Below are 21,743 nucleotides of genomic sequence, written 5' to 3' on the forward strand. Positions count from 1 at the left end.
AAATATCTAAGAGAGCCATAATAAAAACCAAATGTTTTTCCATTATACTTAGAAGTAAAATTACTACTGAAGACGATCATTCTTGGTCAATAGTTTTTTATTCAATACAATCTGTTCATAAGTATCTGTTAAAACATGAGAACAGAGGGGCTGGTGAAATTACATAAACATCAGATACTGGTAATGACATGAAAATTTTAAACTGGACCCTGAAGGAAAGAGGGATTAAAAACAGATTCCTACACCAGTTGAAACAGACACAGCATGAAAGGGCACATTTTTATATGTACCCAGTTAAAGTAAAACACTTTTTTTCTATTGTGAGCCTTGTCCTACCTCTGAAAACAAAGTTTTATGACAGAAAAAAGATATATGTAACCTCCAATGAATGTTTGCTAGGAATTACTACATAGAAAAATGAAACTCTTTTCACTAACATGCAATTTGAACAATTATTTACATTGCGGTCTTTTAAATCTTATAATAGCTATAAGAAATTATAATCCATACCTAACCTATGATACATCTCCTCTTGCAATCAGAAATATAGATTCTTTTATAAGAAGTGTTCAACACACATCATTTGGCTCGACAAACACAGCCTTCTTGTTTTCATATCATTCCAATTTTGTTTGTACAAAGTGGTTCTGATTTTATAATAAACACTGAATTTACAATGTACTTCCTTCATAAAAAAACTGTGGTATTTGATTTGGGATCTGAAAGATGTAGAGAATTAAGTGAGGAAAAAGGTACACAATTAGTTACCTTGCTTCTGCCATTCCAACAAAATGTTAAAGATAAAATTGTATGTAGGCAAAGGTTTAGCAAAAGCAAATTCTAAAATTTCTAAAAACAAATAACCAAGGCAATTACATGAATTTAAATACTCAGTGACAGTGACAGTGACTGTCACATTTAACTAAACTTCACTGTCTAATTTTATTGAACTGCTAGCTTCCTGCTTCAATTCATGTTGTTGCTTATACCACACCATCAACTACAATACTGTAAGGTACCAACTGGTGCAATATACCCCTTGTTTGATACAAGGATATTTATGGAAGTTATGATACACAATGATGTTAGGATGTTCAAGGAACAGAACAGTTATGATACACAAAGACATTCATTGCAAATCAAACATCAAGATAATAGCTATGTTGCATTATGAGATACCAAACCAACTTTACAAACAGGGAGCACCTTTTTTATGTTGACCACAGAATAATGAAGTTCATAACAAAAAAGGTTTCAAGAAGTAGCAAGTGTTTAAACATATTCAGAACAATCACAACCAACTGAACAAATTCTCTGAACAAGGATGGTGCATGGTGAGGCAGAAACATTAAAGTAATGGGAGTAGCAGTGTATATCCAGTCACTGTCACCTTCCAAATGGTGTGAACTGTGCCACATTCTGAGACTCCTCTCACTTCAGCTGTAGTCTCATCAAATTCATGAACTCAGAAACATTACATCCATAGAGAACAATCACCTGCTAAATTATTCACTGATAAAGTCACAAGCACAGTAGAAAAAAAGAAGTTTCACACTGATACATGACAACTGATTAAGATAAAGTCTGATTTAAAAAATAAAGATTATTAATGTAAAACATGTCAGTACTTATGTTTTCTCTCATTAAATATAATACAGTATCATATGAGTCTTTCAAACTCTGGAATTCAAACCTCATGAATCTCGCTTCTTACAACAGTGGACTTCTGCATGACAAACTCTGACAGCAGTTCACAAATGAAGACTGCAGTGATACGATGAACACGATAAGAAGTAACAATCACCACAAGCTCCTACATTACTCAGTGTCCTACACTTGTCACAGGTACTGATTGCTATATATTTTTTCCAGATAAAGAACAGATAATGCCACTCTTCTCAGAATGTAACATTACGTTGGTAGGATGGCTTCCTCGGAAGAATACACCCCCTTCTGAAAGACAGGCATTGTGTATTGTCATAATGGTTAGCACACTGACGAAGTACACATAAATTATCCTTAGAAAAGTTTGAAAAACAATCAGGCTTCCCCAAACAATGACAAAAAAGGAAAAGGTAAGGCAAATATTGTTACATATATTTCATCATTTACATCTCAATTTTTAATTACAGCTAAACATTGTCTACACAACAGCAGCTCATTCTACATCTGCATTTCAAACTAATAAGCATGTAATTAAAATCAATTTAATGTATTAAACTGCCACTTATAAACCTCATCAGATCTCATGGTACTCAAACTCTGAACCTTATCATGGTAAAAAATATTTATGAAATATTATTACATCTATTTACCAAATACTGAAATACAACTAAAAACCCTATTTTTATGCCAAAATTTTTGGGTAAAATTCAATGCAAAACAAGTATTTGTGCTAGATTTTATATCACAAACCACTGGTCATATTTTAAATCTATATACGGTTGCAAATTTGTTGGCACCAGCATGACTAAATATATAGCTGCTACTTCATTGGCACCAGCCAGACTTAATCACCGTATTTATTTGAATAAGAGACGTACTTATTATCCAAAATATTACATATAACAAATTTGTATGATAAATACACATAGTATGTACATGTGATATAAAACAGGCAAACAGCAGTTTGTAAAGAAATATTAGCACATTAATGAGCAATAAGTTCCAGAAACATGTAAAAGCACAATTATTTTGCTAGTGCACAGAGATACTACTATGTTATGTTTTTTCTTTCTTTTTGGAGTTCATGATGTGGAAACAGATGACAGACATTAATTTCTGCAGAAAAGATGTTAATCACAGTCACATCAACTTCTCTGCATAACATGGTTGTACAGACCTACAACCACATGACCACAGAAGTGGAAGACTTACTACATATCTAACAAATTGGCACTCAGAGCATGAAAGAAAATTTCACGCAGTTCTCCAACTTCTGTGTTTATAAATACAAACACATTATACACATAAATGTTATGCAATCTGGAAGTTCCTTTCAGAAATAACTATGACCAATACTCATAACATAAACAAAGTGTGTTTTCTGGCATCAGGTAACTGTTTTGCATCATTATAACACAACGTTAACAGGAATTTATGCTGGCCACAACAAACACACAAGTGCCATATGTGACCTGTGGTTAAGAAACCCTGGTCTACATGAAGTTTTGCACATATGTACACATTCTTCAGATCAAATAAATATTAAACAAATGCAAATCTTGTGACAGAAGTTTTTGCCACATCCCACAACAGATAAAAGGATTTCTGTATCTTGGAAAAATATAATTACATACATATAAGTTTTCTAAAACATAGCAGGAAAAAAACTGGAGGTTCTGCTGCAACACCAACTCAACATACGCAATGTTTCAAGTGATGGCACTACTGTGTATGTTAAATGTTTGTCATAATGACTACTGTTGCAAATATCATCATCATCATCAGAAACTAAGTAAATTATCTACTATGTGCCTAAAAGCCTACCTCCACTTTAAAAATAGTCAGGTGGTACTGTTTGTCGAATAAAATACATAAAGCAATTTATCACCCCAGCACTAAGCGGATCAGGAAGTCACTCTGTGTATCTATTAATTATTTAGAGAAGAAAGCAGCTTACGGATGTAAGAAATTCAGATCAAAGAAGTCACCAAAATTACAAGCCCTGCAAAATGATGCAAAACATTTTGTAAAAATATACTTCACTACGCTTCACAAATATTATAATTTATAATACTTCACTGGCCTGCAGTTCTGAAGTTCAATTTATATGTACTTGAAAGAGCAATATCAAGACAAAGTATAGAGGAATGTACAGACAGAATGGAAGCAAATGCAAGAGTGATACTAGAAAAACAGATAATGGAGAGTTTCAAATAATTCTAAATTATTTTCTAACATCCTGACAATACTACGTACATATTGTTTAACCAGGGAACAATCCCTAATGGTTGCAAAATAAGAGAATACTTGGTATGTTAGACAATGTGAGGTACTAGAGTCCTGAGTTATGAAAATTTCTCAACATTCAGCATCACTTCATGAACACACCATCATAAAACAAATATGTAAAAATGCATAAAAATAGTTTCCTTTCCTTATAGACTTCAAGCTTAAGGGCTCCTGTTATTATACCTCAGGCCACAAAAAAAAAAAAAAAGCAGACATTAATAAGGATAAAATTTAGAATGTATTAGATCATTCAATGAATGACATCACATTCTACAAACTGTCTATGAATACCTAATAATATAACACATAAATATTTTGATGAACTTGTAACTGTGACTAGGATATATGAAACTTGTACTAGCCTCCCAAGAACAAAATCTGAAATCATGCTGGCAGCTTCTTCTTGAAGGTGGAAGACAACATTATTAGAAAATGTGAAAGATACAATAAAACCTCCATACAATGAAATCCAGAGAAACCATATCTATGAATTTTGGTAAGTCAAGGCTTTGAAACCATAGCTTATAATATACATTGTAACTACCACGCAATATTCTGTACAGATATCATAGCCTATAAAATGCACTGCATCTTCACCTCTTTGAGATGTTCGTAAGGTAGAAGTTTCAGGCTTTCCTGTAGTACACATTGCTATTCAACATCCCAGAAAAAGAACCACCAGTGTCTACAGTATGTTGATTATATTCTGCCTTTTTAAAATGCCATACCTTCAGTTTCAAAGATACAATTTTCTTTACAGTACACAATATAAAATGCCATACCCAGTTTCAGGATATCATTTACATTAGTAATAACTATCAGAAAACTGTCAATTTTCCACCGTTCCATTTTTTGAATATGCTTTCTTCTCCATTTAAAAAGTGAGATACATACATGTACGTCTTGATTCAAGTAATTACGGTACATTCATTTAATACTTCTGGTGCCCTGATATGCCTTTCCAATTCTTATACAGAAGGAAATAATAAAAATGTCAACCCTTCAATAACTTACCTTGTGCTGAGCACAGCGAGCAATATATGCCTCTTCGTCCAGTTCCCATCCCTCCTCCCTTGCACACCCATAGTGGAGGCGCCGCTCACAACCTCTCCGGACACAACCCACATTTGCTCCTCCTTCACCACATTTGTTACATATCTGAAAACAGTTAATTCAAAACAAAAGTTAAGATGACCAAATACCAAGCATGCATAGGAGACCATTAACCTCCTATAACAAGTATCAGAGAGACACAATTTAATTCAGGGAAGAAACAGGGCAGTATTTCTACAGGAATACAGGAACATCTGTGAATCTAAAGGAAATTAAAACATTCCTAACTAATTTCAGGGATAAGAGTTCAGTGCAAAGGCAAAAACCATGTGTAAAATGTAACACACTGACTAAAACTTGAAGGTGTCCCCACGCCCCAACACAAACAACTGTCAACTTGGGGAAGCACTCAATGGTGCATGTCCATGATTTCTTATTAAATATATCTGCAGCTACCCTCCTGAAATTAAATAAACTGTCCCTTTTATAACTATCACAACACAGCACAATTATCTGAAGAAAACATGCCTAAAAGTCAAATGCAAAATTACTATAAAGCAGACAGCATAGTTTTTACTAATGCCATATAATTAAACAATCACACTTTAACTGCAGAAATCAAGTGCAAACATGTGTCACAGGAGCATTATTAATAATAATAAAAAAACTCAGCAGACTTCAGAGAATGTTGAAGGCCCTAGTATGGCCGAGCAGTAAAGCTCATTTTTCTATAAATCAATATCAGGTTAGTGACCAATGACAACAGCAGCAGTGGTTGAAAGTAAATGCAGATAAAAATCCTTAATTTTCTTCCAAACTGAAGACATTACACACTTTGTAGCTGCTGAAATAATATTGCTAATGACATATATTTCTTTGGTAGTTGGTGAAAGCAGAGAGAGTTAAAAAGGAGGTTCTGCTATGAGGTCCATTCCAGTGTCAGGAAACGAAGTTAAAAATACAAGCTAAACTGTGTAATTATTAATGTTTTGTTCTGGTAGTCTCATAGCATATAACTGGGGAATAAGAAGGAACACTAAGTGCTGTAAGTTCTTCCCAGAACTTTTCAGATATCACTTAAAAGCTCATTCAAATTCACATATTTCATAAGAACACAGAAAACATGCTTTTACTCTTGCATACTGACCGTATGGACTGCGCTCCAAACAGCCTCTCGGAGCCCAACAATGCGAGATCCAACAACATAGACACCAGCAGCCCACACTGCACACTCTTCATGCACCCATACTTCGTAACCGTCTTCCTTCCCATCACTACCATTTGAAGATACAGGTACCATTCCAAGTACCGGCACGCTGTCCAAAGAGTGTGACCGTTGGATCTATAGCATGTAAACATCCACATGCAACCAAAGCATTCAACTCCAACATGCAGAATGTTCACCTATGTTTTCTAGTTCAAGTCAGGTATAATCATTTCACAAAAGTGTGTTGATAAAATTATATTTTTCACTGTGATCATATTGCACATTTTAAGACAAGGTTCATATTCCAGCTAAAATCTTATCAAGTGTTATGACACTGCTAAATTTTGTACTGTAAACCAACAAATGTAAAACTTTCAGACAAGGTCAAAATGCTGCATTCATTTTCGCAGCTTAGGTAATCCCTCCCTCAACTTACGCCACTAAGGAAGTGGCAACATTGTTACAGTAAGCTAAGCTACCATATCTAATTGAATCCAATGCACGCCTACTTACGCACAACCCTCATAACAACAAGACTTTAAGAATAACATTTTTCAACCGCTGACATGTTACAACATGACCCTCCACACCAATCACACAAGTCTTATGACAGTGTTAACTGCAAAGTGACAGCCAGTAGAAGAGATACAGTAGGAGGCTTAGGAGCGGGAGAAAATATTATTTCCAACAGCAGGGGTAAAATCTCCCACAACATATCATATATTTCCTGGGGTTTCACATCTGTGGAAGGGACTATAAATAAATATCTGAACTTTCTATTTTACATAATTACAAACGATAGTATAGAAAGTTAAACAAATCTGCAGTTCTTTCACTGATAAAATTTTCTACCTGATCAGCTAGCACTCTAGTACATGGCTTTTTCCTGCTTCTATCTCCTGCAGACTTGTAGCTGACTGGAACCATGGTCGTATGTATCAGAACTATGATCCACCCTTCTCATATACTTATATGATTGTTACTTACAATCATGGAGAGATTTTGTAATACTATATATATGTTAACAGGTTCTTACTGTACACTTGACATGTACCTTTCTTGACATTTTCTGGCAGAACTGTTCAACCATTTTTGCCCCACGTAAGCTGAGTTTATTCCGTCCTCCACTAAGCTTCTGTTCCTCTGTAATGTCTCGTTCATCAGCAGATCCATCAGCAATCACATCCAATTTATCTGGTGGAGTCAACAGGTATGGGCCAAACAAGTCTCCTCCTACACCAAAATGTGGCCTATGTTTGCAGAAAACACAAATCCATGTTTGGTCTCTAGTCTGTGCATCATAGCGTGCAGACAGCGTACTGCTGAACATGCCTAAAGCACTGCTCCCACTGCGTGTCATCTTGCCTGAAAACAAATAATAACTATCAGTTTCATGAAGCACATTACCATTACAAGGGAGTTCAAAAGCAGTAGTACAGCAACCTTTTGAGAAGCAAAGATATCAAGAATCTGCTGTTTTCTATTTGTATCCAGATTTTCCAACGGCAGTACACAAACAAGGTTCATTCCTACCAACTATCATACTATACTAGTGTATAACATAACTGTAGTGCATTGGTGTAGGATGCTGCTATGGATACAGACATCTGGCAACATAAGTTTCCATTACAACTAAAATTTTGCTGCAGTTTATTCACAAGAAATCATTAACAGCCACAACACACCTAAGAAGTTCTGTAAATCAATCTTAAACATCACTCACCTCGATAATCCAAATCATTGTGATAACTTGGAGTCTTCCTTCTAATGGCAGTACTGGGCTGTTTCTTGCTTCCTCCCCTGTCACCACCATCCTCGTCCTCACCTCGAAATGGTGCATTAATAACAGACACATGATATGGATTATCTCTGGGACCCTCAATGTGTACCACAGGTCCCCTAGAACGGCTACTGCTGGTGTTGCTGCTACTGTCATATACAGATCCTGATTGCAAGGGGCCATCACGACACACACTCTCACCTTTAATGAGACCCTTTTTCCGAGGTATGGGGCTGTCGCCCCCGTTCTCACCTTGAAACAATTTTGACCTCTTTACCTTCTTCTGTAACAGGCTCAGAGAATCATCTGCTGACCTCTTGCCTTGCTTCTTTTTCTTTTTCTTTGGCATACTATCTGTTGAAGATGCCCCAAATATGCTCTCAGATGATCTGGCTCCATTCCTAGAGCCCTTTGGTCTTCCACGTGACTTTAGACCTGAAGTGGGTTTTGGCCCTACAGATGCAGCAGAATCAATACTGGTCAAACTATCCAGAGCCTTACTCGCTGGGGATACTTCCATTGGTACTGGAGAGGCAGAATCCAGCTTCAATGGATCTACACACTCCTCTGGTTCAACAATCCCTGCAAACATCTTCTCTAATTCTGTCTCTACTTCAATAAAGGCATTTTTTACTTCAGGTTTTGAGTCTCCCATTGCATTCTTATCATGATGATTTGAGACCAAAACAGAGAGGAGATCTCCTGCATTGCTGGATCCATTCTCCTCCTGCTGATCACTAGCAGACTTTCTTCGTGTCCTCTGGCCAGCCACAGACCATGCAGAAGATGGGGACATTGCTGAGCTCTCGCTGGATCGGCGTCTTCGTGTAGGCTCCTGCTTCTCTGTCAAATCTCGGTTGCTAACTGCATCCACAGTAACAGCTTCAATGGGTTTGGTAGATGGATCCTGCTCTGCATTTGTTATGGAAGCAGTACATTCTACAGCAGCTGATTCTTTAGTTTCACTGTTCTCATCAGTTGCAGGTCCTTCTTCTAACTTCTGACCATCATCTTTTCCTCTGATATCTCCATCAAATTCAGGTTCCTTCTCAACTTCACCTTCGCCAGAGACCTTGGACACACGAACTGGTTTGTCAAGTTTTCTCTTACGCCTGGGCTTGCCATTCTCTGAGTCATCGCCCCCTCCGGAGGTAGGTGATACGGCATCCTCTTCACGCACTGGGACTGGTGACTTGTGTTGATTTGCAGGTTGCTGCTTCTGCTGAGCTCCTGGTGAAGGAGTTTGAGCATCACGACCCTGACCACTGCCACTGTCTTCACTAGTACCTACTGGAGAGACAATCACAGATGCTGGGACTACAACAGTGGTGGTGCTGGGAGTCTGCGGTGACAGCTCAACCACTGCAGTGCCCATACTTCCTCCTCCAAGTTTCTTAGTCCCACTCTCCACTAGATTCTCCAAGATGGAATCTACTTTTTTCATTCGTTTCGGGTTCCCACTCTTTGGTGAACGGACTGGCGACACCGAATCTTTAGATCCTGGAGAAGGAGATGGTACAGATAACCCGTCATCAGACTGCTTTGACACAGAACGGCCACTATTACTGAAAGAAACAATGTTTGATGCTTGTTCCATGGGTGGTGCAGTCACATCAGTTGTACTGGACATGATCACAGGATTACATCTCTCCAAATTCTCTTCAGATACAGGTTTCACTGACTTCTCTTTCACCTGAGTAGATGAATCCTTGTCAGTCTCTATACTGTCATCTTTATCAGCTCCTGATTCACATTCTTCTGCAGAACTTTCAGGCTTGCCTTCAATACTCTGATGAGGACCTGTGGCAGAAGTTTGTGGGGAGGCCTTAGATTTCTCTCGAGGTGGAGTTTGTGCTATAACACTCACTGTCTTTGTGTCAACCACTGGTGCAACAGTTTTTGTATTAATGTCTGTGCTAGGAGTTGCTGCAGATGAACTGGAAATTTCAGGTTGGGAACTGGGTGTAGAGGTTGCACTACTACCAATAGCACTGTCTGAACTCACTTCCCCATTCAAAGGCGTAGGAGGAGAGGTTACATTTGTGTTGTTCACAGCAGATGAAGCAGAAGAGGTGGATGTGATGATGCTTCCATTCCGCAGAGACACATTTTCAGAAACCTGAGGAGTCTGCTTATCAGTGCGGGTCAAAGGAATGGGTCCTGCCTGTTGTGGTAGCATCCTTGAGTAGACTTCTGCACCACTTCCTGCTGAAGAAAGATCAACTGTTTCCTGTTGATGGGTAGCTGAAGGTGTAGATGCCCTATATGAATTTGCTTGAGCCAATGCTGCAGATGCAGCTGCAGCATTGCGGTTTATGTCTTGATTCACCAGCATCTGAAGGCTGAACAAGGGGTTACCACCAACTCCACCACCACTGCTACCAGAGTTATTTTGCTGTGGATGGGAAGATGGTGGAGGTAGACACCTTCCACTTCCATCATGGCTGCCTGAAGCTTTGGTGGTTGCAGACGACACAGAGCCTAAGTTGTTCCACGAGCCTGGAGTGGGAGAATGCAGTGGTGATCGCCGATCTCCAGACACTGGAACAGAACTTGCCATATGGGCATGCTGTGGAGGTCCCTGTATTCCATGGCCAGTGTGAGGAGGGTAATAGCCAGGACCCTGAGGAGGCCCACTCACTGCAGCTCCTGGATGCATACTTATCCCTAAAACAGATATGGTTTACTAAATAAATACAATTGTACCACTACTAAATAAATGTTACACTATATCTGTATAGAGAGATTTTATATTCATAAATTCTCCATAAGAAGCTAAACACTTCATTAATTTATATCAATAAAAATAGCTGATTTCAAAACTAAAGGTGATAACTGAATTCTTGGTGACAATTCTAAAAATGTAAATCTATATACATAAAGATCTCTCTTATGAGATTTGTTCAAATAAAACCCATTTACAAAATGAGTTTCTTTTCATTGTTCCAGGTGAAAGAGTTGGGGTTAACAGCCACGGGGCCTGAGGCAGGTATACAATTAACACACCACCCAACAGAACTCCACCACAAAGAACTTATTGGTTGATGCTGGAACCACTGCACTGTCTTTTATACATTCGTCCAACCCGAATCTATGTATCATTAGCATAATCAGTCCCAGCACTCACTTGCTCAGTATATGTAAAGACCAACAACTCAGATGCTTATTTACCATTAGATTTGAGTTTCTGTAGACAAGAAGAATGTTGAATACTTACAGCAAAGATGCAATGCAAGCATTACAAAAATATTTAATAACATCTTAAATCAAAAGTATACATTTGCATCATATTAGCCAGTCAGGGCTTCCAAACAATGAACTAGTTTTGAGAGAATGGTATCCAAGTTCTAGTCATCTGTAGTAGCCTTAATATAGCGTTCTAGCACTGAAATATGTCACAACTGCCTCCCACCAAATTTTTATCTTGTCACCTTACATGATCATTTCACACTATGAAACATCTACATTTGAAACACCATCATCAAATAACCTAATAATTAACTACTCTATTTACAATCACATCCTTCTAGTAAGAATGGAACTTAAAAAAGACATTCCATTACAATTAAATGTTCCTATTCTAACCTCGTCCAGCACCATGATGAACCCAGGAAGGCAAATTATGTCCCTGATTGGGTTGTGGTGGGCTTCCCATTGGTGGATGCCTCCCATGGTGATGAGCAGGATACTGGCCCGACATTGCAACAGAAGGTGGAGGGGAGTGCAGAGAACCTGCAGGTGTAGGAGTATGTGCAGGAGAGGGAGATGGGGTGGTAGCTGACGAAGCAGGTGATCCTGTTAGTACAGAAGAGTGTTGGGGTGAGGGACTTGAATGATGCTGAGAGTAATCGCCTGCTGACTGCTGCATTTGCCACTGTTGACTGTTGCTACTTCCACCGTTACCACCATTACCACCACCTCCACTGCTGTTGCTACTGCTGGGAGAGTAACCACTGTGCTGGCCTGAACATACAAAACAACTTACATTAAGTTTATTTACCAGTAACTCATATTTACACTTTCACTTCTGATACACCAGTAACATTAATACAAAACTTACCGTGGTTAGGGGAACCATAGTGGCCAGGCGAGAGAGCTGAGCCGTAAAGGGCTTGCTGCTGGGGATTGCTGTAATTCATTCCATGCTGTGGAACTGCCGGCACTGGGCCAACTGTAGGGGATGAGAGACTGTTGCTGTAGTGATAGCTACCTGCAGGTGTAACAGGACTCGCAGGAGAATGGGGTGAGAAGTGTGGTGGCTGTTGCTGAGAGTAGGTGGGTGAGAATATTCGCTGCTGCTGCTGCTGATCAGAATATGTACTTGAACTCCCTTGATTCCCTGCACATTAGACAACACAACACACAATAGAATGAAATGCCTTAAAATGTCAAGTTTCTTGAAGATCATACAACCTAACACGAAGTGTAATGATGAGCTGCTTCTAAACTACAACTTTACGCAAGACAGCATCACAGGCACTGCAACTGCCAGTTCTATCTATATATAAAGAAAAATGTGCATGACTGCTACCAAAGCATCATCAATAAGCTATATGTTACAGTCTCTTCAACAAAGACAACATCACAACACATCAATCAGCATTGTCAGAAGTAATGGAAGAGGTGGGAGGGTGTTATAAAGTGTGTTGTCACGGAGGAAGTTAGAATGTGGAAGTGGATAGACTGACTGATAACATTGTCGACCAGACAATCATAAACAACAGTGAGAAAACTTTGGTAATAAAGCTCACTCTTATTCAGACTTACAAGGCATGGCCCTACCCTCCCCCCAAAATTGATTTTTGAGTTCTATATTATTTTAGCATACATATGCTAAACTCAGTATAAACAAAGGGCTGCATAAAAGGAAGTGACTCTTCCAGGGGCAATTATATTGGCGGGGAAACCATCAACTTTTACTAATTCCAGGCTTAAAAATAAGACATATTTTACATTCCAAATTTTCCCACAGCCATAAAGAAATGTGTAGCTATATGACATGCACTTGAAAACTTAACATTTATTAACAATGTGACATCTTTGGCCTCACATCAAAAAGGGACATGAATTGATATGTTTCCTGTAACACTATAGTACCCTGGTGATCAACTAACACTGAAAATGTGTCTGATAACTACATAAAAAAACTTAAACAGAATGATTGAACTAAAAGTGAACAAACTCTAGTCCCTTTTCCTTCAACAGGTTCCAATAATATCTTCAAAACATGTTTGAATTTTTCATTCAAAATAAGTATGACCAACAGAACTAAATGTTTCATATATTGCAATATATACATTTACAGGTGGATCAAAAAGGCATTTCATCATATTGCAAACATACAGCACAAATGTTTTAAAACATACACAACTGAACTTTGTAACATATACTTAAAACACTGACCAATGTCCTTGAAAAATTCACTAAAATCCACTTCTCAATCACCTATTTCAATAAAATACATGATCGCCATCCTTGCATCCATGCTTTGGTCTTCCAAAAGTAATTTTTTCCATCAAGATTTACCTTTCTTGTTCTCCCAGTATACCCACCTTCCTGCAACATCCTTGTATTATTCAGCAAATTATGGGACTACTATACTTGCAAACTACTCCCACATCAAACTGTGCAACACCCTATTCATTCTCATTTTCACAGTATATTTTCTGCAGAAGAGGAAAGTAGTGAGGCTTATACTGCTTAATGCTGATACCTTACTTAAATGGTAGATAGGATCTGAGGTTGTCATAGCAGTAAGTATGAAGATCTCTTTCTTCTGCGTTGTAGCGCCATGTAGTGTGGTGGAAATTTACAAACACTTTAGATATCATGGGGAGTAGCAAGAACCTCTGAAACAATCATAAACTTCTACCAGACTACACTGCACTACAACCCAGGAGATCTAAATGGTAGATGTTTTACAGGTTTAAGTATGCATACAATGGCAAAGAAAGTGAGTGACCAAGCAAAGCAAAAAGGTTTATGAAAAGTGAGACATAACACAAGGAATCAATAAAACATAGATATTAAAGTCCAGACAACAGCACAAATATATAGGTCTTAGAGTTTTCACATTCAATAACAACTTAAAATGCATAAACACAAGATAAAAGAAGGAATACTAACTTATAAAAACTAAAGTAACATGGAGCAAAATACATATAAATAATATATCTGAACCAAAACTAATGACATTTGACCATCCAAATACCTACCAACATGTAGCACTGCACAATTAAATATTTTGAAGTAAAAATAAATAAAATAAACAATAAAATCTAATAGAACCTGTGAACAGGTACTTGATGGAACAGGACTTTGGCAGAGCTAAAGCTACATGGATGAATAAGAACTGACATATCTAACCCTGTATGGATACTGGTGTGGCAGTGATGTTGTAAATGTGAGTTTATCTTCTCTATGAGTAACATACCAAATGTTGCAACAAATTATACTTCAATACATTTCCCACCAGTGAAATACACGTGACAAAAATCAACACATTCAGATTTTTGTTCATTGAAGAAGTCTGAAGAGGTAGGAAAGGAAAATATTTCTGGCAAATCTTTACAATATACAAACTAGTTTTAATGGTTACGGTATATGTGGTAACCATATTGTGAAGTAAATGTAAATGAAACATGAGTATTCTGACAAACAGTAACAAGCTGCCAAATGTCAAATGGTCTGAAATAATAACTATAAGCAGACAAATAAATGTTTTGTTACAACCTTAATTTTTTAAGTTACAACAGGAATCAGTAATTTCATATGATTCTGTGAATGATCTACTTACAATGCTCAATGGCATAATATACCAGGATACTTACAAACTATTTTGAAATCTTGATTATTGTAAATTATAATATAATTAATAAACAAGATAGCAATACAATGAATATCTTTGGACAAAACATGTAAAAACCAAATGAATAACATGATTTCTGTAATAAAGGTGGAAAGTGAAATGTTTAAAGTTATAATTCATATGAAACTTTATTTGTAGTCCTTAAAATTTGAAAGCACTTTCAAACCGAACACACAATTAAACTTTAGGATAAAAATATAATAGTGCATATGCATATGAAGTAGTTTTTGGATAAGCAGCATATTTGTATATGTTATTTATTTTGGCTTCAAATGAAGAACATGACCAAATTCTACCTTGATTCACAGGGTAGTAACCATATTGGTGCTGCTGTTGTTCATACTGACTGGATCCTGGTTGTAGTGGTGGTCGAGAATAAAAGGAAGGCTCCAGAGGCTGATAGGTGTTTTCTGTTGGATCACTTCCACTACCTAAATAACATATACAATGCCCTCAGTAGCATATAACAGTATTTTCCATGATAGGAATTGTAAAGAAGCAATGGGTGTGCATGCATCTTCGTTTTATACTATTATAACCTCGAGCTGATGGTTCTAAACTATTCTATGTGGATTTATTAAAGGTCAAATAAATGTATAAAACATCTAACGAATAACAGATAAAAATCTGAATGTCAGTGCAACGAAAAACATCTTATCGTATGCTATATGGCACCTAAATCGTCGTATAAAACAAACTCTGGGCGTACCCAAACAACCGGCATGGTCAGGGCAGATGCCATCAGGGTACGGTATCACCCAAATGGAATCCTTTCTTTCCTTCGCACAAGATCGATGGGGGCGAAAATGCAGTCACCGCGCGAACAAATACGCGAAACGTATACTGTACTTATCATACATACGCTCTAAATGTTCCCATTAAAATAAACAAGACCACTAAACTTACCTACGCAATGTAACTTTACACAAACTTTCACAAATTTACTTCAAGGATTTCCTTTCTAAAACACCCGAAATCATAAACGCAGGATGTAACAAAGATGGCCGCTAAATTCTTAGACGCCATCTATTGCAATTTATATGAACTTTTTAAAAACTGCTTCTTCATTGTTTGATAGTGGCATCTGTTATGTACTGGTAGAACCTACGATATTACAACGTTTGACGCTGTATCAAATATTGAAATATCGGGATATAGCTACCAAAATCCCAACTGACGCTAGAGTTATACGAAAAATATAAAGCAATATGATGTTGATATTACCAATAATCACTGTACATTCAAATATGCACATGTTATAATTAAACTCCGTTCATTCTCACTGTCAGCATCGCGCATCTGTGGTATTAAAGTTCCACGCGTCCTTGAAAAAAGAAACACAGTTTGTTACCTTATACTTAAAAATGGTCCTACATAATGCAATTACATTAATGTAGTAGCTGTAACAGACAGTACACAATTTACTTCGTAGGCATGTTCAGGTCAGTAATCCAAGTATCAGCGCACTGATAATCTATTTTTATATCGTAGTTATGTTAGTTCAGGTCATTTATATCTCGAAGATGGCAGATGTGAGCAAAAGCTATACAACACTTTGATAAAAATATACGAACACAATCCAAAGCATTCCCGCGAGTGCTGCCTGTACTGTAAAAACGAGTTTTCTTAACACGTAGGTTAAAAAAACTTCTAAAAGATTCTCAAAAACACCAAACATAATAATGGATACATAAAGTGTGGACACCGTTGATTGAAGCAAATTTAATATTAAACTATTAGCAAATCACATGTCTGTCACACGTATTAGTCACGCCCTCTGATTGAAATTATCATATAAATCTTACTAAACTTAAGTTAAAAACATACTTTGCGGCCACATTAGACAATAATTACTGTTATATATGAACGTGTATTAAGCAAGTGCATTCGCCCGTTCTATAAAGGCGTATAGGTGGCGTGGAAGTATGAAACACTTCGCTCCCAGCACGGTCCTTAATGAATAATTAAACTTACAACACATTTCTATCGACTAAACAATTTTGTCAATGTGCTTTTTTGATCTGATGAGCCGGAACAGCTCAGTCAGTACAGTGACTGGCTACGGATTAGACGACCGGGATTTTTCCTCTAGCCTCTGCGTCCAGACCGACTCTGGGGCTACCCAGCCGCCTATCCAATCGGTACCGGGGTCCTTTCCCGGGGGTAAAGCGCGGCCGGGGCGTGATGCTGACCACTCACCCCCCATCTAGTGCCGAGGTCAAGAATGAGTAGGAGCTATACCTCCCCTCACCCCAAGCGCCTACATGGCTTTACTTGTTTAATCTAACAGCTCACTTTGTAGATGTGTCAAACCAATTACAAAATGGGTATTCCAGCGTTGAATAAGGCGATGAGTGGCGAATGACGTGTAAGATACGACTCTGAAAGAGGCGGTCGTAGATAATTTTGAGGTAACATCTCAGAATAGCAGCTAACCCGACCAAGATCCAAACCGATACCTCCCAGATTTTGAAACATACATCGATTTCATAAAAATATTGCGATTAACACAATCCTCACCAACCTCACAAACACCTAGCACTGCCATGAAATAAAATATAAACATTTACTCTATACCTACAACTTGTACCTGTTGTTACTGTTACTACTACAACGCACATCACACCTCATCACCAAATTGCAGGAAAGAATCATAATACAAAACTGTTAAAATTGCTTCGAGAATGATGCAACAAGTCACAAAGCGAACTCTGCTTTTGCACAAATTTCTATCTATATAGATCATGTGAGTTAATGCTATATTTAGTGAGAGTTTACAAAATAAGTTAGAAATCCAATGTAGATCATGAGTTAGCAGATTGTCATACGATTTCATCCAACTAGGGTCACAGTTTATTATTATTTGAAACTGTAAATATGTTGTAGAATATTGTTATCATCAGTATTATTGTGGTCTAGTGTATTTATTACTTTATTTTTGAAAATAAATTATTTCTTTCCGACTACATGATAAATTTGTTGGACAACCCCAAACTTTTTCACCGTCTCCATATGTGTACTCATCGGTTTTCAAGCAATAGTTCATACATAATTAATGTAAATTTTATTGTCTAGTTCATCAGTTATGGATGTTAAACTAAAAGCTAAACAATTTCATCACCGTTGCCACGTTATTGTTTTACATTATACAAAAAAATAAAAATTGTATATTTTTAATTATCTATTAGGCCTACCATTCGTTACTTACAAAAACTGATCCACTACTTAAGGAAGTGTCTGCAGAGAGTCTCTACATAAATGACGTTACACATTACACTAATAAAGCAACTACTTGCCCACGTAATAACGATGCTGACCATCTCAGTGAAAACGTTCTTAAACACACAGTCTTGACGTACCTACGCGCACGGACACCACAGACTACGAAAATGTGACGTAAGACTACATTTTCCTGTGGAGTTTTTATCAGACACCGTGAAGTTTATTTCTTAGTACAGAGTGTACAATTTAAAACGCAAACCAGCAAAAATCACATATCACGGAAATATTACGAATCACAAATGAAATCAAAAGGAGGTCCACTCCCGCGTAAATATCTCTCCAAACCTCCTCCGTGGCACTCGATGCAACGTCGTCACCGATCCTTGTCCTCAGATAGATGAATCCAGTAAACATCCTCAAACCCCATTTCATGAAGATTCACATTTCCCTCTCATCTATGCTCAGTTCCTCCGGGTTATATTTTCCCTTCAGGTTTCCCAATCAAAATTTTGTATGCATTTCTCGCTTCCTGCATGCGTATTTGATATGCTGAAACAATCCATTCTAGTACCGGCAGTACTGACAGAAAGGATAAGACAACACGTTCCTGCCAAGCAGCTTGTGATTTGTCGTCCATCACTGTCCAAGAATGCAGAGGCAATAACTCACCACTGAAATCTAACGAACGGAAGAAGGTGGAATCTAATCTCTTCCCAACAAACAACACTGAAGACAATTTCAAAACAAACCGAAACTTGCACTGTAATGCAGTGAAACAAACACAAAGATTTGGACATGTATATATTATGTTTATATGTACATAACCACACACGCTGCGCATGCGCGTATAATCGCTATGTAGCCCACTATGAGCGCTGGCCTGTCTGGAGAATTTTCTGCCTGAATTTCGAACCTTCGTTTCAAAATTTTGTAGAACTCCTTGGACCAAGGGGTCGGACCATCACAAGGTAATACTACAACACAGAATGATGCGGACAAACAACCACGCCTCGAGGACGATTCGAACCCACGATTTCAGTGCCCGAGCGACAGACCACTAGTGGTCAGTGTGATCGGCCTTTGATATGTCATTGCACAAATGCAAGAAACATTTAAACGTCAAATTAATAGCACCCTTTCAATGTAGAACGTGAAAAGTTGTTTTTAATTTTGTTTCTATTTTTGGATACCTTCTTACCAGGGGGCGGTGGAAGCGATTTATTTTCATGCGCCCGCCTGCTGGCTTCATTCTAGTCGGCGTGGTTGCCGCAAGTCAAAACGTACCCGAGGGGGACATGTAGAAGGCCAAGGTGTGTCTCGGGCATTGCCGCAATTCTTTCTTAAATCCTTCCTTTTTTATTACTGCTGTTACTTTACATAGCAAAGAGAGAGATGGATGAAGATTCGGACAAGAGGGAGAGAGCGGGAACTTCAGAACTGTAAGGCGAAGGTCAGGGGTTCACGCTGAGAAGGTACGCCATTGTACTACAGAAACCAATAACACGACCCATTGATGCATACAATTGTTTCAAGAAAGCGGGAAGGAAGGAAAATCAACTTATGATCAGGCAGACAATTCTTCAGTACTTTTTACTGTTTCAATTCATTTTGGTCTTCCTAACTGACAAACCTTTACAATACTCTTCTTGGCAACTCTTCGTTCTAGGTAATAAACGTCCAGAAATATTTAATAAAACATGCATATAACAATGAGTTGAACCATCTACATGAACTATACATTTGTAGCAGTGGTACTGGAAACATTAATTAATACTGAATTTATCAGTTTACTTACTTTAATTGATTATTAATCAACAAAATAAATTTGTAATTGAGAATCAGTCGTGGCGCCACCCTCCGTACCCACTTCCAAAATCCTCCTACGCAACAATGAGTATGGAGGGCAGAAATATGCTATAATCCCGATATGGCAACCTTGCTTCTCTCAGCCGGTTTTTGGGGGCTGCCTGCAATGCTACATCGATCCAGCAAAGAGGGGGTGACGGGGACGAAAGAGAGGACGCACATAGAGATGAGACTACGTGAACAGGGGGTCGTGGCACCATGTGCCAGATGACAAGAACCACAATAAACTCTTGTTGTCTTCTCGTGTAATTCCTTTTCCTCATGCACCTTCAAACTTCGCTTCCTCACTTTTCTCAGTCCTACATCATATATTTCATGATGTAATTTATTCCAGGAACAATTGATCAACTTCATGGATCAGTCAACGTTTGAAGAGAGGTCTATGTTTTACAGAAGGGTTGTACGTTCCTAAAAGTTGTGGGAGGCCTGGCGTTTCTTGTTGTCTTTTAAGAAGGCAAGGAAACTAGAATTTTTCTGAATACCTGTTAGGAATGCTGGAAATTGCTATCAAACAAAAAAGTCCCTTTATGCAGTCTTGTTATAAAGATGACGTTAAACATTTTGGAAGTGAGCACTTATCGCCCACCATTTCACACCACGAAGCCGTTGAAAAGTGGCATTTGGCAATACTGCAAACGAGTTAACTTCCGATCTGAATAATAGGCAACATCTCAGACAGAACTACATATTTGGTTACCTAGACCCAAATACGCGGTTTTCAATATAATTACTAAATTACGTATTGAAAAACAAATTTCCTGTAGTAGGAGAAACTTCGACAGTGGCATGTGTTTCTATGGGGCTTTAAAATTACATTGGCCTGCAATGTTCGCATTTTCTCGTATGCTTTCTTATTTTAACAGCTGATCCAGCTTTTCACATCGAAAAGCACCGCAGTACACAACAGATCTATTAAACGTTTATGCTAATATTAAGTAATTTGACTTCAAAAGCGAAGGAACACGACATCAATGGAACAAGTTCAAAACACCACTTTTCGAATCACATTTTCGTTAATAACCGGATAAACAGTTAATTGTAACTAACAAAAAATATGACATGATATTTACTCACCGTACCACGTCGCCAGTGTTCTGCCGGGCATTCTAAATAATCCCAAAATAAATGTCACCTCATACAGTCATAGCAAGTGACGCTTGTTCACACATTGCTATTACGTTTACAATGCCTCCTCAACATACTTAACGCACGCCAGTCTGACATCAACTAATCTTCTCACGGGATGACTTTGGTGGAAATTGTGTGGAGGTGTTTTTGCATTCGCTTTGCCGCAACCTGTCCGGAGATGATCCGCACTAGCTCTACCTGGCGGATCAAGCTCAACTTGGCAAACTACGTCACTAGCGCCAAGCCGAATCGTTGCTAGGCAACAGCATCTTGCGCCCAATGGACCAGACAACTTGACAACGGAACAATGCTAAAATACCCTAGATATATTACTGGCATAATTTGTTTTAATAAGAGATCATCACACTGCTGATAATACACCTATTTTACGGACTGAATGACTTAATGTTATACACAGCCGTTTATATAATTCAAACACAACTTACACGATGTGTTCTACAATTGCTTACCACTGACGTTCCTGGTTCTGGATTCGTCACCCATATCACTTGCCGCTGACTAGCTATTTCATAACAGTAATGGGCCTGCAGGTACACCATTCATTCGCGGCTGTAGACAACGTGCTGTACTCCACCCTGTTTCAATAAAATATTCAAAATTTCTCCCACAACATTTGAAAATCAGAATAACTGGATGTCGTACTC

At 38.0% G+C, this 21,743-nt stretch overlaps 1 protein-coding gene across 8 annotated transcripts; it reads right to left on the reverse strand.

Moving 5' to 3' along the window:
* Positions 1–79: 79 nt before the first annotated feature.
* Positions 80–21,725, reverse strand: LOC110827492 (uncharacterized). 8 transcript variants are annotated; one of them, XM_087358732.1, is made up of 9 exons: positions 21,549–21,725; positions 15,159–15,293; positions 12,055–12,333; positions 11,580–11,957; positions 7,938–10,661; positions 7,269–7,579; positions 6,155–6,349; positions 4,969–5,112; positions 80–1,950 (listed from the first exon to the last, which is right to left on the reverse strand). In XM_087358732.1, the coding sequence occupies exons 1-9, from the start codon at positions 21,580–21,582 to the stop codon at positions 1,912–1,914; spliced, it is 4,239 nt and encodes a 1,412-aa protein (XP_087214858.1). In that variant the 5' UTR covers positions 21,583–21,725; the 3' UTR covers positions 80–1,911. The 8 variants fall into 8 exon arrangements, with proteins under 8 accessions (XP_087214858.1, XP_087214850.1, XP_087214853.1 ...); XM_087358724.1 differs by having other exon boundaries at positions 80–1,953; XM_087358727.1 differs by lacking the exon at positions 21,549–21,725 and adding an exon at positions 21,025–21,247 and having other exon boundaries at positions 80–1,953.
* Positions 21,726–21,743: the final 18 nt, after the last annotated feature.

This window comes from Zootermopsis nevadensis, unplaced genomic scaffold, assembly GCF_977971745.1.
Source record: "Zootermopsis nevadensis isolate Lab colony 2312 unplaced genomic scaffold, Znev_1.0 Znev_ptg000003l, whole genome shotgun sequence".
NCBI lineage: Eukaryota > Metazoa > Arthropoda > Insecta > Blattodea > Termopsidae > Zootermopsis > Zootermopsis nevadensis.

Coding starts and splice junctions, on each gene's coding strand:
- LOC110827492 (XM_087358724.1), bottom strand. CDS start 21,582: ATGGGTGACGAATCCAGAACCAGGAACGTCAGTG. Junction 11,958..12,054: donor CTATGGTTCCCCTAACCACG/GTAAGTTTTGTA, acceptor TTGTATGTTCAG/GCCAGCACAGTGGTTACTCT. Junction 6,350..7,268: donor GCCAGAAAATGTCAAGAAAG/GTACATGTCAAG, acceptor TACATGCTATAG/ATCCAACGGTCACACTCTTT.